General features: G+C 37.3%; 1 protein-coding gene across 1 annotated transcript in view; it reads left to right on the top strand.

The window, feature by feature from the left end:
* The window catches only part of LOC109058481 (translation initiation factor eIF-2B subunit gamma-like), a 31,700-nt gene extending 19,347 nt beyond the window's left edge, over window positions 1-12,353 (top strand). The window contains exons 6-12 of the mRNA XM_042775879.1: window positions 1,962-2,051; window positions 4,384-4,517; window positions 4,638-4,828; window positions 4,939-5,001; window positions 5,144-5,292; window positions 9,259-9,362; window positions 12,178-12,353. Coding sequence (XP_042631813.1) covers window positions 1,962-2,051; window positions 4,384-4,517; window positions 4,638-4,828; window positions 4,939-5,001; window positions 5,144-5,292; window positions 9,259-9,362; window positions 12,178-12,230 — 784 coding nt within the window. The 3' untranslated portion in view covers window positions 12,231-12,353. The remainder of the gene's footprint in view (window positions 1-1,961; window positions 2,052-4,383; window positions 4,518-4,637; window positions 4,829-4,938; window positions 5,002-5,143; window positions 5,293-9,258; window positions 9,363-12,177) is intronic.
* The last annotated feature ends 1,924 nt before the right edge of the window (window positions 12,354-14,277 follow it).

The raw sequence follows: 14,277 nt of genomic DNA, 5'->3' as shown, positions 1-14,277 counted from the left end.
TTTATTATTTACATTTGAGTGAAAAGTTGATTCCTATTTATGTTTTGCACTGTGATCCTTGTAGTGTATGCACTCTATAAACAGCACCTGTTCCTCATTGTTTGGCAGACTCGTCTTCCTCCTGACCCTCTATTCCCCGCTCTTTAACATTCTTTCCTCCTCCAAAACCACAAAGATCTGTATCTGCTACTTATCACTCCTTCATTCGACTCATCATTCTCTCTGATTCACTCTTTCTCCTGCCCACAGGTGCCAGACCATGATGTCACGTGTTGGGTGTTCCCATAAATCAGTGTGTCATGCCTTTGTTCAGTTCTCACCTCCTCTGGATCTCTCCCTGGAGTCTGCATGTGTGAGCCGAGCACATTGGTGCCATATGTAGTCAAAAACATCTGAACGTTCCTCTGTCTCTGCACGCACTTTTCCTGCTTATCAGGAATCCAGCCACTGCTGGCTAACGGAAAAGCTTAGTGTCATCATAATTTAATTCTAATGTATCCACACGCACACACGCTCTGATTCATACACAGTGAGTCTGTTTTTGAGATTTGGGTGAACAAACACTGCTGGAGGGAAACAGTAAAGCTCTTGAGACGAGATGGTTCTCTTACGTTCTCGCTTCGTAAATGTCACTAGGGGGTGGGAGGGACGTCCTGTTCTTCATCTCATTCAAGACGGACTGGATGATGGTGAGATCAGATCTCTGTGTGGAGCATTGGCTGTTGTCAGACTCCTTGTGCATACAAAATTCTCAGTGCAGTATTCCAATTAATGGCAAAAGAAATGTTTATAAATGTAAACTGATTTTTCCTGCTGACACACTACAGCAAAAGACAGAAATAACTGACTTAAAACCATTTTTGTGGCCTAAGACTTTTGCACAGTAGTGTATATTTTCAGTAAAAACATTATTAAAAATATATAATTTTTTAAACAACTTATAACTCCAATTTTATTCTAAATATTAATAAAAATGATAATTTAATGAATTTTTATAATTTCTTATAGTTTAAAAAAAATTTATCCATTTCTTGAAATACTGAAACATTATTTCCAGGGTTTAATTTAGATTTTGCATTCCAGAAGTCTTTTTTTAATTCACTGTTCATGATTTGCACTGCTGCTTGATAGTTTTTGAATCATTGTGAATTGAGGCCATTGAGCAAAACCTTGACCCAGTAATCTTGATGAAAAGACTTTTCTCTCCAGACATGCAAGTTTGCTTGTGTATGTGACTGGAAATCCTCAAATGCGTCTGACAGCTTAACTTTTTTACCTTTAGTAACATTTCAAGTTGTTCGTCGGGATGCACTGGAATCTTTCTCCATGTGAATCACTCTGGCCCCGGGGCAGCCATTTTGTGGGCCTCTCGTGGCACTGTGGAGGGGCTCTGAGAGCATTTTCATGTCAATGGCAGGCTATAAAACAGTCTGGGGGGTCCGACGGTGCTCCTGACATCTCACTACTCACAGGATGTGGCAGCAAATGTACTCCGGCTGGGGTTGCCATGGCAGCCGTGATGTAAATGTATGTTTAAAAATTTAATTTTTTTTTTTATTTTGAGATTACATGGAGATACTACCTCATTTCTTCTCTTTTATGTCACTTCACTTGTGTTTCACTTGTTATTTTGGGGGTCGTTATAGTTCTCAATCCCCAATTAGAGTGGGAGTGAGACAGGAAAATGAAAGACTGCATGGGACATAAAGGCAAGCTATATAGTCTAATTATGAGGAAACCAAGGTAGCAGGGTGCCTTACAGTGATTTTGTCAGAGCTGTTATGGATTTACTTTGTTTCACCATCAAGCACTTTACTCATTTACCCTGAGTTTTATTCTGGAGCAGCCGCAGCCTCCTTCCTCACATTTACTGTCATTATTTTTTATTTGCACTCCATGATGCCCGTCTTCACTGCCCTTCCTTTCTCTAACACTTTTTTTTTTTTATATGGACTCTTCAGACATCCCAGAATGCTCATCAAGACCGGCCTGCTGGATGCCCACCTGTACTGCCTGAAGAGATCTGTGGTTGATTTCTTAGTACACAACAAGTAAGTCAGGATTTCCCAATGAAAGAAGAGTTTCAGGTTTCTGTGTCCATTATTGCCAGTTGCACGATGTGCCAAATAATTCACACACAAACTTTATGGGGATTTTGATAAACCAAAAAAAAAGGAAAGGTGTAGAGTTCACAACAAAGAAAAGTTTTGACTTAAAAATAGGGAATAATAAGGTCTGCAAATTTATGACACTGACCATATCAAATCCTCTTCAACATAAGGTCAGATGTTGCATCCGTTGAATCAATTTGCTCAAGTCGAGCTAGATAACATCCAGATCATCAGGTTTTACACAAACTTGTTGGGTGGTTCATGCTGCTTTCATTAAGCTAAAATAAATTCATAAAGCTAAATTAATTAATTTTTCAATTTAACTTGCCACTCAAATTATGAGGATAGTTTTATTTATAATGACTTATCGTGTATTGAATCAGAAATGTGTAAAAACAAAACAAAAAAAAGTTTAAGTTATAAAATGTGCCACCTAAAAGCACAATTTTTGCCTGAACTGCCTTTTTTGAACACGTCACCAGCTATTAAATATGGTTTCATTATTTTACACACTGATGTAAGGACAGAGGTCATTAAAATGATCTTTTGTGTTTTCATTTTTGCAAACTTGCATAGAGACAGCATCAAATGGCATTCACAATGCATTTTATTTTCATAATATGGCTCATTTTATGTTTTTATATTGCAAGACTTTTATCCATCAGGATGTTAATGAAATGGAAAGAACCGTTCTGAAGGTGTGCAAGTTAATTAATAAATATTTCATATTTATATCAGGGAGGAGAGAGGAATATAAGTGAATACATGTATTTATTTTTTACTTACTTTAGTATAATTAAAATCACTTGAATTTGAAAGTTATTTTTGTTTTACTGGAAAAGCCTAAATTGAAAAACAGAAATTGCTGTCTGCACTTCATGGCAAGCATCTTATCAGCACCCCTTTCACATAACTAGTCGTTCCGCAGTGTCTCTAATCCTGGAGTGGGCCTGTGTCCTCTACAGTCCACCCCTTCATTCCTCCCTCAGCTCTCCATTCATCCTCTCCAATAGCCCTCCATTCCCCTGCCCCTCCAGTCCCCTTTGTGCTCCTGTAACTGACATTGTGAGGCCAGGCAGCCCGCTGTAAAGTGGTGCGGTGTATAGCCTCTCTTAGGTCCTCTCCCTCTCACAGACTTCAGAAAAGCGTGAGGCTTCTCTCCGCTTTGACATTTTAATTCATTCTCCCCTGATATAAATATCATTTCATCTAATCTACTCCCCCTCCCCAGCCCTCCCCCTCTCCCCACTTTCCCTCATCAAAGTAGTTTGACTTTTTTTATGCTGCCTTTTCTCTCTCTCGTTCGCATTCTTTTTTCCCCCATCCATCCCTCCCTCCCTCCGTCTCGCTCTCTCTCTGTCGCCCTTGATCCTGCAGTGCCATGGAGTACTGAAGGAGAAAATGGACATAGTAACTGTTGTTTCTCTCTCTGCATTCAGATGGAAATTCTAATCTTGCCTAAAAGAAAATAAAGAGAGAGGCTAGTTTAAGGAGGTGATATAGGTTTTTAATTGCTCCTCGAGTATACATGATTTTTTTCAAATCATGACTTAACCCTTCTGTATCTAAGAGACCATAAATTTGATTTGAATTGAGGATGCATTAAATTGATCAAAAGTGACCGTACAGATATTTATAATGTTACACAAGGTTTTATCTAAATATAAATGCTGTTCTTTTGAACTTTTAAATTAATCAGATAATAATGAGATGACTCTTTTCACAAAAATATTAAGTTGCACAAACATTTTCAGCATTTATAAGAAGAAATGTTTCTTGAGCACTTTATCAGCGTATTAGAATGATTTCTGAAGGATCATGTGACTCTGTAGACTGGTGTAATGGTTTACCATTTACAGGAATCAATTACATTTTCTAATGTATTTAAATAGAAATCAGTTATTTTAAATGATAATGATATTTGACGCTATTACAGTTTTACTGTATTTTTAATCAAACAAATGCAGCATAAGAAAGCATAAAGTGAGCATAAGAAACTTTTTTTTTTAAATATGAAAAAATCTTACCCAGCCCAAACCTTGGACCTGTAATGTTGATTGACATCTGCAGCCTTTTGTGTAATGTCTATTCATTGCTTTACTCTTCTGCCACAATAATGCCTATGAATTAGTTAAATGAATAATCAAATTGATAGAATAATAGTATATGCACTACCGTTATTTGCTGAGAAAATTATTTTTTTGTCTTAAATGATCTTTAAAGCCCTGCTTTAATACAAACCTGTGTTGTTGCGATCTGATTTTATTTACAGGTCTGTCACCTCAATCAGAGGAGAATTAGTGCCGTATTTGGTGCGCAAGCAATTTTCCAAATCTTTAAACTCCCAAAATGAAACAGAGGATTCGGAGAAGAATCAAAAACAACAGGATGCTCACCACAATTTGGGTAAGCTTCCTCTTGTAATGACTCGCATTTGCACAATTCATATTTGTCATCTTTTTAAGAGAGTGTTATGTGTACAGAATAAACGGTGACCTTTCAAAAACCGCATACATGTCTTCACAGAGCTCCTCAGCACCAGTAAAGATGAGGCGCTGCTCCAGCTTGCCCGGGAGAGGTCATGTTGGAACGATCACCGTGGAGACATGAGCGAGGCCTACCATGGCGGAAAGCTACGCTGTTATGTTCACATAATGGAGGAGGGCATGTGTTACCGTGTGAACACGCTCGCGGCTTACATAGAGGCCAATCGTGTGGTGAGAACAAGCCGAAAGAACTGTTTCAATGGCACGTTTTTCTTAACTGTCCGCACTGGTTCAACTTCAGTGGCTGTATTGTATTGTGGGATGTTTCCTTTATCCCTTAGGTTCCAAAGCTGTTTGAGGACCCTCCGATCCATCCAGGTGCTTTGGTCTCAGAACGCTCCTTGGTGAGTCCCATAGATATGTCACAAAAATGACATCTGTGTATGATTAAAAATGCACACCTCATAAAATGTATTAAGGAGCACACCCCTTAAGGTAAGAAATACCTTATTCCTCAAATAAAGTAATGCTGTCTCTTTTATTTAGGTTGGAAGTGACAGCATTATTGGGCCATTGTGTCAGATATCAGACAGGACATCCATCAAGCGCTCGAATGTTGGCATGTCAACTACAATCAAGGAGAAGGTGAAGATCACCAACTCCATCATCATGAACGGAGTCATTATTGAAGAAGGGTAAGTCATCTTTTTATAGCCTTTTTATAGGTAGTTTATTTGTAAACCAAACCCAGACAGGATGTTTGACCAAAGTAACATCATTTGCATTCTTTGAATTGAGAAATGTAATAATATTTGAAAACGTACTAATAAAAAGCAGTATTTAACTAAATAGATTAAATAAATAACTAAATTATGTTGCTGCAATTGATCAAATAAAGCCAAATGCATTGCAGAGACTTGTGGGAACATTTTTCAATGAACCAGTTCTTTTAGCAAGCTTTCCAGTGGTGATGGACAACCTGGAAATAATGGGGAATTTTAAAATGATGATTTTCAGAGCTAGAAAATTCAATAAAGTCTTTGAAAAAAGGCATGGAAATTTCAGTGTTGAATATAATATGCTCATATTTAATCATTTGTCAGCAAGAAATTTGTTTGTGAGTGCAATTGCTATGTAATTGCTATGCTATGTAAAAAAAAAACCTCATCCCTCTGAAATCATTCTTATATGCTGATTTCTTACTGTTATCAATGTTGAAAATGTATATGCTGCTTAATATTCTTGTGTAAACGGTGAACATTTTTATAAAAAAAAAAAAAAAAAAAAAGGATTATTTGATTAAAAGCATCTTTGGAATATTTTCAAATTGATTTGAAATATAATTTTTGTACAAAGCATCCTTACTGAATACATGTATAAATTTCAAACTTTTAAGTGGTAGTGTACATAGTGAACAAAGCTTTTGCAATTTCATGCACCCTTGTGTTGTCCTGTACTGTCTATTGTCTAGGATGACAGACAGTTTGGCTGTCTCCAGAGTATTTAGTGGTCTGGATCAGATGTTCAGCATGTAGAAACAAAAGTTCAGATTTTGTCTGTGAGGTTAAAAGGGGGCTTGACGTAGACATAATGCTCAGAGAGACTGACCCGCTTCTGCCTGCGGGTTGTGTTGGGATGGATGCTGCTGCTTTTTGTTGTGTTGAGGAAAAGCAGAAACTTGCGTTGTCAGACCCCTAAAGGTGTTCGCTGACCCTGAACAGGCCTCCGGTACAACAAATTAACAGAAAAGTGATGAATGTAGATGTAATGATTCCCTAAGAAACAAGCGTCTCGCTACAAGTATTACACACATGAGTTAAAGAAGCCTCAGTAAACATTTCCATCTTGCTAAACTCGCTTGATTCGCATGCTTCTTTTCTGAGTTCATAGACTTGTGAATGAACAATGATTTTTTTTCTTTGCCCAAAACAATTTAGATTTAAGCTGATTTGGGTTAATGGCAAATCTCGCTTGTCACTGAACACAAACGGTCCCAAATCATCTCTGGGTGGTACAGAAAAAAAAAACCCTGTTAGCTGGAGACAGGAGGGAAAAGCTTTAAAACCAGTTTTTCCCCTTCAAAAAAACAAGCTTGGCGCCAACGTGGCGACCCTTGTGTACGAATTAGCCTGTGCGTGGAGAGTGGAGTGAAAGAAAGGATAGAGGAAGGAAAGAAAGGAACAGCAACTCTTTCAAAACATAAAAAAGTAAGAAGGGATTAGGAAATCCCTGGCATTTAAAAGCGCCACTTGCATTTTTCGGCCCTTTGTTTGCTTGTAGGAGTGGTAGTTTACAAAGCTCGGGAGTTTCGGGGTTGATGGGAAGGGTGGGGGCATGATGGTGGCTTGTGGGGGTGGAGGATAAAGGGGGGGGATTCACAGCGAGGAGGAGCAAAGTGTCAGTAATTAGTGGTATTTCAGCAACTGCATCTTTGGTGGTCTCTCAGTTTAAAACTCCAATCCTTGTAATCTCCCATCTACCCCCTCTGTCTCACCCGCTCCCTCTCTTTCTTCAAACCTCTCTCACTCGCTCTTGCTCTTGTACACACCCGTGCACCTGAATAGAGCGCCCTGTGTAGCTGCCAATAGAAACCTGCCTCCGTCAGCTACAACACGGGGCATGCTGTCCGACGCTGCTTGATCTTGGAAGACAGGACGCCCTGTCTGCTGTCCCTGTTCCATGAGCTAAAAATCTTAGAGTGTGTTTAATAAGAAGTTGTGGATTTAAATTTTGCATTGCTATATGAGTGGAGAAAGTGTGAAATGGCACGTCCTGTATGTCCTGTGACATCCGGACACTAAATCGCAGAAAAGCAGCACTAAAGCGCTCCTGTACGTCAGAAGGCGATGTTGTTTTTAATATATATGCTAATGTCGCCCAAAGGAAAATAAAACAAGCCTGGGGAAAACATTGAGGTATCAGGTTTCAGATTGGCATGGTGGTGACGGGGAGGGGGGTGCAATAAGGTCTAGTGAGGAAAGGACAAGACCCTCAGCTGTGCAATTAGCAAAAAGACATGAAAGCTGAACACTCGTGGTAAATATGCTTCACCGCAAGAGAGTGCAGAAAAAGTTAAGAGTTGGCCCAGGCGAACCAAGTAAACATAAAACTGTGCAAATAAAGTTTTATGGTGCCAAAGCGATCCCAGGAAAATATTATTCTATGTATGGTGTAAACAGACAGCAGCACAGGGATGTGTGTGCGTCCAAGTGCACATAGTTCAAAGCCAGGCTCCCGAGCACTTCGCTACAACTCGCGTACACAAATATCAGCCTTTCATTATGCTCAAATATACTCAAAGATTCCAGACTTAAACTACGCACTGTCAGAGATTCTTTACTTATTTAATTTCTGTATTATATCAATAGAGCCAGGTATTTACACAAGATGTGTTCTTGAGTTCAAAACGGCTGTATTGCAGTGCAGTGGAGTCTCTGTTCTGCTTTAACTAGATTTAACTTCAAACCACATCTTATAGGTCTTAAAAGACATCTGTCTTGATGCATATGTGCAGAGACCAACAGTTAAAAGCAACAAAATCAATATTGACTGTTTGCTTTCTATCCTATATTAGTGCGATTTTTTTTTTTTTTTTTGGTGTGTATTATTCCAGAAAAAAATCATTGTAATAACTTACACTTCCTCTGAGACTACTTTCGTTTTGAGCAAATAGCTATCTAAGCATTGTTTTAGCAAACTCACATGAAGCCTGGCTTCATTCTGGTATGTTTCTTGTTGAACATTCTGTTTCACAAAGAAATATGACACATTATGGAAGTAAAATGGGTTATTAATAGTCAGTTGGAATGGTAGAGATCAAATTGTGTGAACAGAGCTATAAAAATGGTTTGGTTAGGACTAGTGGTCAAACGATATGGGCCTTGCAATATCCAAACAATCTCTGAATGGTTTGTTATAGCCAAAATGTTAACACAATATTTATTCAAAATTCACTCAAAAATATTTTTTAAATTCTTAAAAAAAAAATTTAATTAAAAAAAATGAATGAGCCATGGTAGAGCCAAGACTTTTGTTGCCAACACTACTTGCTTAATGGACATAGGTGTCAACAAATATGACAGTCTCAAATACTGGCCCAACTAGTCACTAGTTTGTACATAACAAGTGTTATTTCTGTCATAATTTACGCTACCATTCAAAAATATGGGGCAGTACAAAAATAATTTTTTAAAGAAATTAATACTGTTTATCACAAGAATGCATTAAATTGATCAAAAGTGACGGTAATTTATTTATTTAAAATATATGCTGTTCTTTGAACTTCATATTCATCAAAGAATCCTGAAAAAAATTGTTTCCACAAAAATATTAAGCAGCATAATTGTTTTCAGCATTTTTCTTGAGCACTAAATCAGCATATTAGAATGATTTCTGAAAATGATAATGTATCTTTCCCATCCTCTTTCCCATTACAGGAATCAATTACATTTTTAAATATATTCAAATAGAAAATTTATTTTAAATTGTAATAAAATTTCACAGTATTACTGTTTTTATTGTATTTTTGATCAAATAAATGCAGCTTTGGTGAGACTTCTTTTAAAAAAATTCTTACCGACACCAAACTTTAGGTGGTAGTGTACATGTTTGTTGTATGCACATTAAAACAACACTCATCTGACACTCTTCTCTTCCCCCAGGTGTAACATTCAAGGTAGTGTGATCTGCAACAATGCAGTGATTGGACGTGGAGCCGACATCAAGTACTGTCTGGTGGGAAGCGGCCAGCACGTAGAGCCAGAGGGTGAGAATGCTCTGCGCATTACACTACACGCACAAAAACACACACTCTTAACTTCTGTAGTTCCGCTGCGTTTGAATTAAATCCAGCCTTTTGTGTTTGTGTTTATGTGTGCACTCTCATGCCCATGTCTGCCTTTTCGTTTGTGTGATCTTGTGTGTGTGTATGTGCGTTTTAATCTGTTTTAATAGCATATTAAAACCTAAGCTTGTGTGTACAATTGAGCTTTATTTTTTAATATGCTTAATCCTCGCAGTCTTAGATCACTGCGAGGTTTCTATGCGTCTATTTGCGTGTGTGTGGCTTCAGGCTCTTGTATTCTGGGTGGTCCGCGCCTGGTCTCTAACCTCTCCATCAATGACAGTGCCTTAAGGCGGCCCTAAGATGTCCAGAGGCTGCACAGTCTAATTGACTGAACAACAGGGTGTTGCTGCCTCGACTAACCCCCTCTCAACCACCCCCGTCCCCCTTGCAACTTTTCTACATCTCCACCCCCCACCTCTCCATCATCACTCTCGAGCTGGACTCGATTAGTTGGCCATAACCTCTAAAAATGCTTAGGCTTACTGAAGTGCTCCCAGAAATCCCAAATTACAAGCTAGACCCCCTGTACTTCCCCCGACACACACCCGCCCTCTGGCTTCAGTGATTTAAGCGCAGCGAGAAACCACGATTCAAAGTTATCCCAGAAAAACCCAGAGCAGAGGTTAATGTAACCTATTATTTAAAAAGCATTGCTTATAATAACTGTAATAAATCCCCTTCAGTAGCCTTGAGGTTGAAACTCGCTGCTTTGTACACAGATGCACAAATTTAACATTAAGTCAAAGAGAGAAATAAGTTCATTAAAGAGTCGCTGCTTGGTTTTGATGTGTCTACCCTCCTGAAATAAAAGGGCTGATTTTCTTTTGAGGTTGAGCTACAAAATTGAAATATTCCCTCTGATGTAGCTGTGTAGTTTAAATGTTATGGTAGATTCAAATTTGTGGACTGATATAGAAAATTATGTTTGGAAATAATAATCTTGATATTAGCGACTTATTTGTGTATACTATGATTGTCTATTAGATATGTTTATGGTCGCAATATATCAATAACGGACATAATCAGGCTGACTAGGCCAATATTGGTAGTGGACAGTAACAATGCTTTACCCACAATTCAAACAGTGTGCTCTTTTATGATGTGTAAGTGCTAAGTGGATGAATCTTATTAAAAACAGTCAAGAAACATCTGTCATGTACGACTGTAAGATCAAGAGAAATTACATTTTACATTAGAAAAATCATATTTTTAGAACTGTGGGGAGAATGCATTTATCAGAATCTTAACTTGTTAATAATATGGATTTTTTTTTAGCTATTTCTTTTTTTAATTTTGTGAATTTGTGATTCAACATACATTTACACTACCATTCAAAAGTCGGTGTGATTTTTTTAAAATGTTTTTAAAGAGATCGCTTTTACTCACTAAGGCTGTATTTGACCAAAGATATAATAAAAAGAGTAATATTTCCTATTATTACACAGTGGGAATAGAAAAGAATCACCCCCCCCCCTTTAAAATAATCAGTTCTTACATTTTTGTGACGTATCAATTTGAAGGCATGAATTTGAACTTTTCTGCTTTTATGTATAAAGTATATATTGTCGAAGTTGGATTCATCTCTGTAATTTTGGCATAATCAATAAAAAAAAGTAAAAAGGTTTTTGAGTAAAACTTGGATGCAATTAATATAAAGTATTAGACAAATCAGTGCTGATATATCAATCAGCTATTGCATAACAATATATGGGGAAATAAATGGTATCAGCGGTAATCAGTGCATGCCAAGATTTGTTCACTTGTAGTTTATATGTTATCCCCACACTGGACTCTAGTACACTTGTAACCTTTTTAAACAGCTGCTGAGTGATTAGACGACTCTTAGTAGACTTTATAGCTGTTCCACTATGGTGGTCTAATACAGTCAACTTCACACACACTCTCTTTCTCCTCTGTCTGAGTGTCTTTCTCACTCTGTCTATTCCCAGCCTGTTTAATGCTACTGGCTGTTTGCGTGTGTTAGCAACAAAGGAATGATAGACTTCTCATAAACTCCAGCTGAACGCTTTCTCTGTAAGATTCTGTGTTCCCAGCATCATCGTCCTTAGGGGATTGAGTGTGTTGGGTTATGGCTGCTAAAAGCATCCCAGGCCCTGGAGACTGGGTTGTACGTCCAGGACCACCCGGCCTGCCGCTAGGCACCATGTTGTAAGGTGCAGTAGATTTGCAGGTGTTACGGAGGCTGATGACATGTACCTTTCCTCAGACTGTTTAGATTCCCTTGTTCCAACCTTCTCTCTGTGTTCGTCTTTCTCTCCTTCTCTGGCATAGCACGCTCTATTTGTCTTTCCCCAAACTCAGAACACAAAAACAGTCTTTTGTGTGGATTCCTTCACACTAAAATATGTCTTTATATGGATCATTAATCTTGCTCTCAAACGTTTAGTTTGGAATAGTCACATTCAGCAAGAGGATATCATCCTTCCTAAGTGAGTGTGTATAAGCCTGACAGATTTGTAAACTGTTTGCTTGTCAGTATGTGATGGAATGGCCCACAAAGGTAAACTCCAGATAAACTAAACTAACTAAAAAAAAAAAAAAAAGAGAGTATTTTCCTGTCTTTGATTTATTGAAACAATCATTTCAATACTGAAGTGCCTCGTTTGAATTGAACCCGAGTGATGAATCTTAACAGAACACACACCTCATCTCCTTTGAGGCACGACAGATGCCTGACGGCTCTTTCTGAGAATCTTGTTCTCTCCCCTCACAGCTGAAAGAACCAATGAGGTCATCGTTGGATCAGACCAACTCATGGAGATCTAGAACCTCTGGTGGAGATGGATCACAGGCACGAAGACAACCAGATAAACCTGCTTCCATGTGCATATCCCCTGCACAGGATCCATTTTTTATGTGTCCAAATAAAAATGGATTTATTTATCTCAAGACTTCTCGTTTTTTGTTTTGTTTGGTTCACCATTTTGGTAGGTGCAGGCCAGTTACTTACAAAAGGAACCATGGAGTTTTTACCCTTTAAAACGTGTTGAAATAAATACAAATAGTTCAATCAATTTAATGTGTTATTTAAAAATAAATAAATGATAATAAAGTAATTGTTATTGCTATTAATATGTCATATCATTAATAATAACAATAATACAATATTAAGTATAATTATTATTAATATATTAACCATAGCATTAATAAATATTAAAATAATAATAATAACAATGTGTTGTTAACCAATTTATTTATAATAAATTATGGTCAATAATATGCTTATTAATATGATTCATATTGAAATGTGATTATTAACATTAATTTAAATAATTATAATGTAATGAATGCTAATATCAATAGTAATAATAGTAATTAAACTATTATTATTATTAATGCTAATGTATATTTTAATATGAATAATAATTACACCTTTAACTTAATTTAGTATTGTGAAAATATAAACATTTTAAAAAGTGATATAAAAGTAAATAACTTGCTAATGAAGTGTTTTTCCTTTCCATTTTAAATTGTCAGCTTTTAAAAAATATGTGACCCTGGAGCACAAAACCAGTCTTAAGTCACTGGGGTATATTTGTAGCAATAGCCAAAAATACATTGTATGGGTCAAAATTATCGATTTTTCTTTTATGCCAAAAATCATTAGGATATTAAGTAAAGATCATGTTCCATGAAGATATTTAGTAAATTTCCTACTGTAAATATATCAAAACTTCATTTTTGATTAGTAATATGCATTGCTAAGAGGTTCATTTGGACAACTTGAAATGTGATTTTCTCAGTATTTAGATTTTTTTGCACCCTCAGATTTCAGTTTTTTAATAGTTGTATCTCGGCCAAATATTGTCCGATCCTAACAAACCATACATCAATCAAAAGCTTATTTATTCAGTTTTCAGATGATGTATAAGTCTCAATTTCGAAAAATTGACACTTTTACTGGTTTTGTGGTCCAGGGTCACATATATATAATACACACACACACACACACAGTGAAAATATATCAAAGAACCGTCTGACAACATCACTTCCTCTTGGTATTGCATTATGTGCTATCATGTGGCATTAATGGGTATAAAGTGTTAGATGTATTGAAACAAGGTTCATAAATTGTGTTTGGTTGCAGACGTTGATCTTGGTGGGTGTCTGTGTAGTTTGCAGTTTGGTTGTGGTTGTTTGTCCAGTGGATATCCCATCACCCATCTGCGTGGCCACCGTGACTGGGACTGCATGCTCTGGTGCTGAAAGGAACGGATAACCACAATGGGGATAAGTTTATTTGTACACAAAAAGACTGAAAGAAATGGACCACCCAGTCAGACAGTGACTACTAACAGTCTCTTTTTCTCACATACTTGCAGGCTTTCACAAAATGCCTTAAAGGAGTACTTCCTAAAGATTTTCCTCTTTGCCGTCAACGATTTATAGCATTCCAGCACTTGTGCGTCTCTTAAATTACAGGTCCCTGGTTCCCTGGTGACGATGGATTCAGAGCCTGAGGAAGATGCTCTGTGTGATTTATAAATGTTCCAACGTATTGTTTTCAGGGCCAATCCGAGTCATTTAGTGTCAGTAGTGGAATGATTGCACATTCGGTGTCTTCAAAGCTTTGTTTTGGGGCGTAATGAAATATTTCACAGTGACATCTCTTTGGTGTTTCACCTTGCCGTCTTTGAATCCATAAAATAATGTGTGTATTTATGAGATTGTCACTGTTCATTTCAACCTCCCTTTTTGCTTTATTATGATTCAAGACTTTTGGCAGATTAAGCTCATTGGGATGCGCGGTAGTGCTGAGACCCCCCCCCCAATGGCTTAATAATAATTTTTTTAAATAATAAATTGTTCCCTG

The sequence above is a fragment of the Cyprinus carpio genome, chromosome A2 (assembly GCF_018340385.1).
Source record: "Cyprinus carpio isolate SPL01 chromosome A2, ASM1834038v1, whole genome shotgun sequence".
Classification (NCBI taxonomy): domain Eukaryota; kingdom Metazoa; phylum Chordata; class Actinopteri; order Cypriniformes; family Cyprinidae; genus Cyprinus; species Cyprinus carpio.
This window is presented reverse-complemented; position numbering and strand designations above follow the sequence as displayed.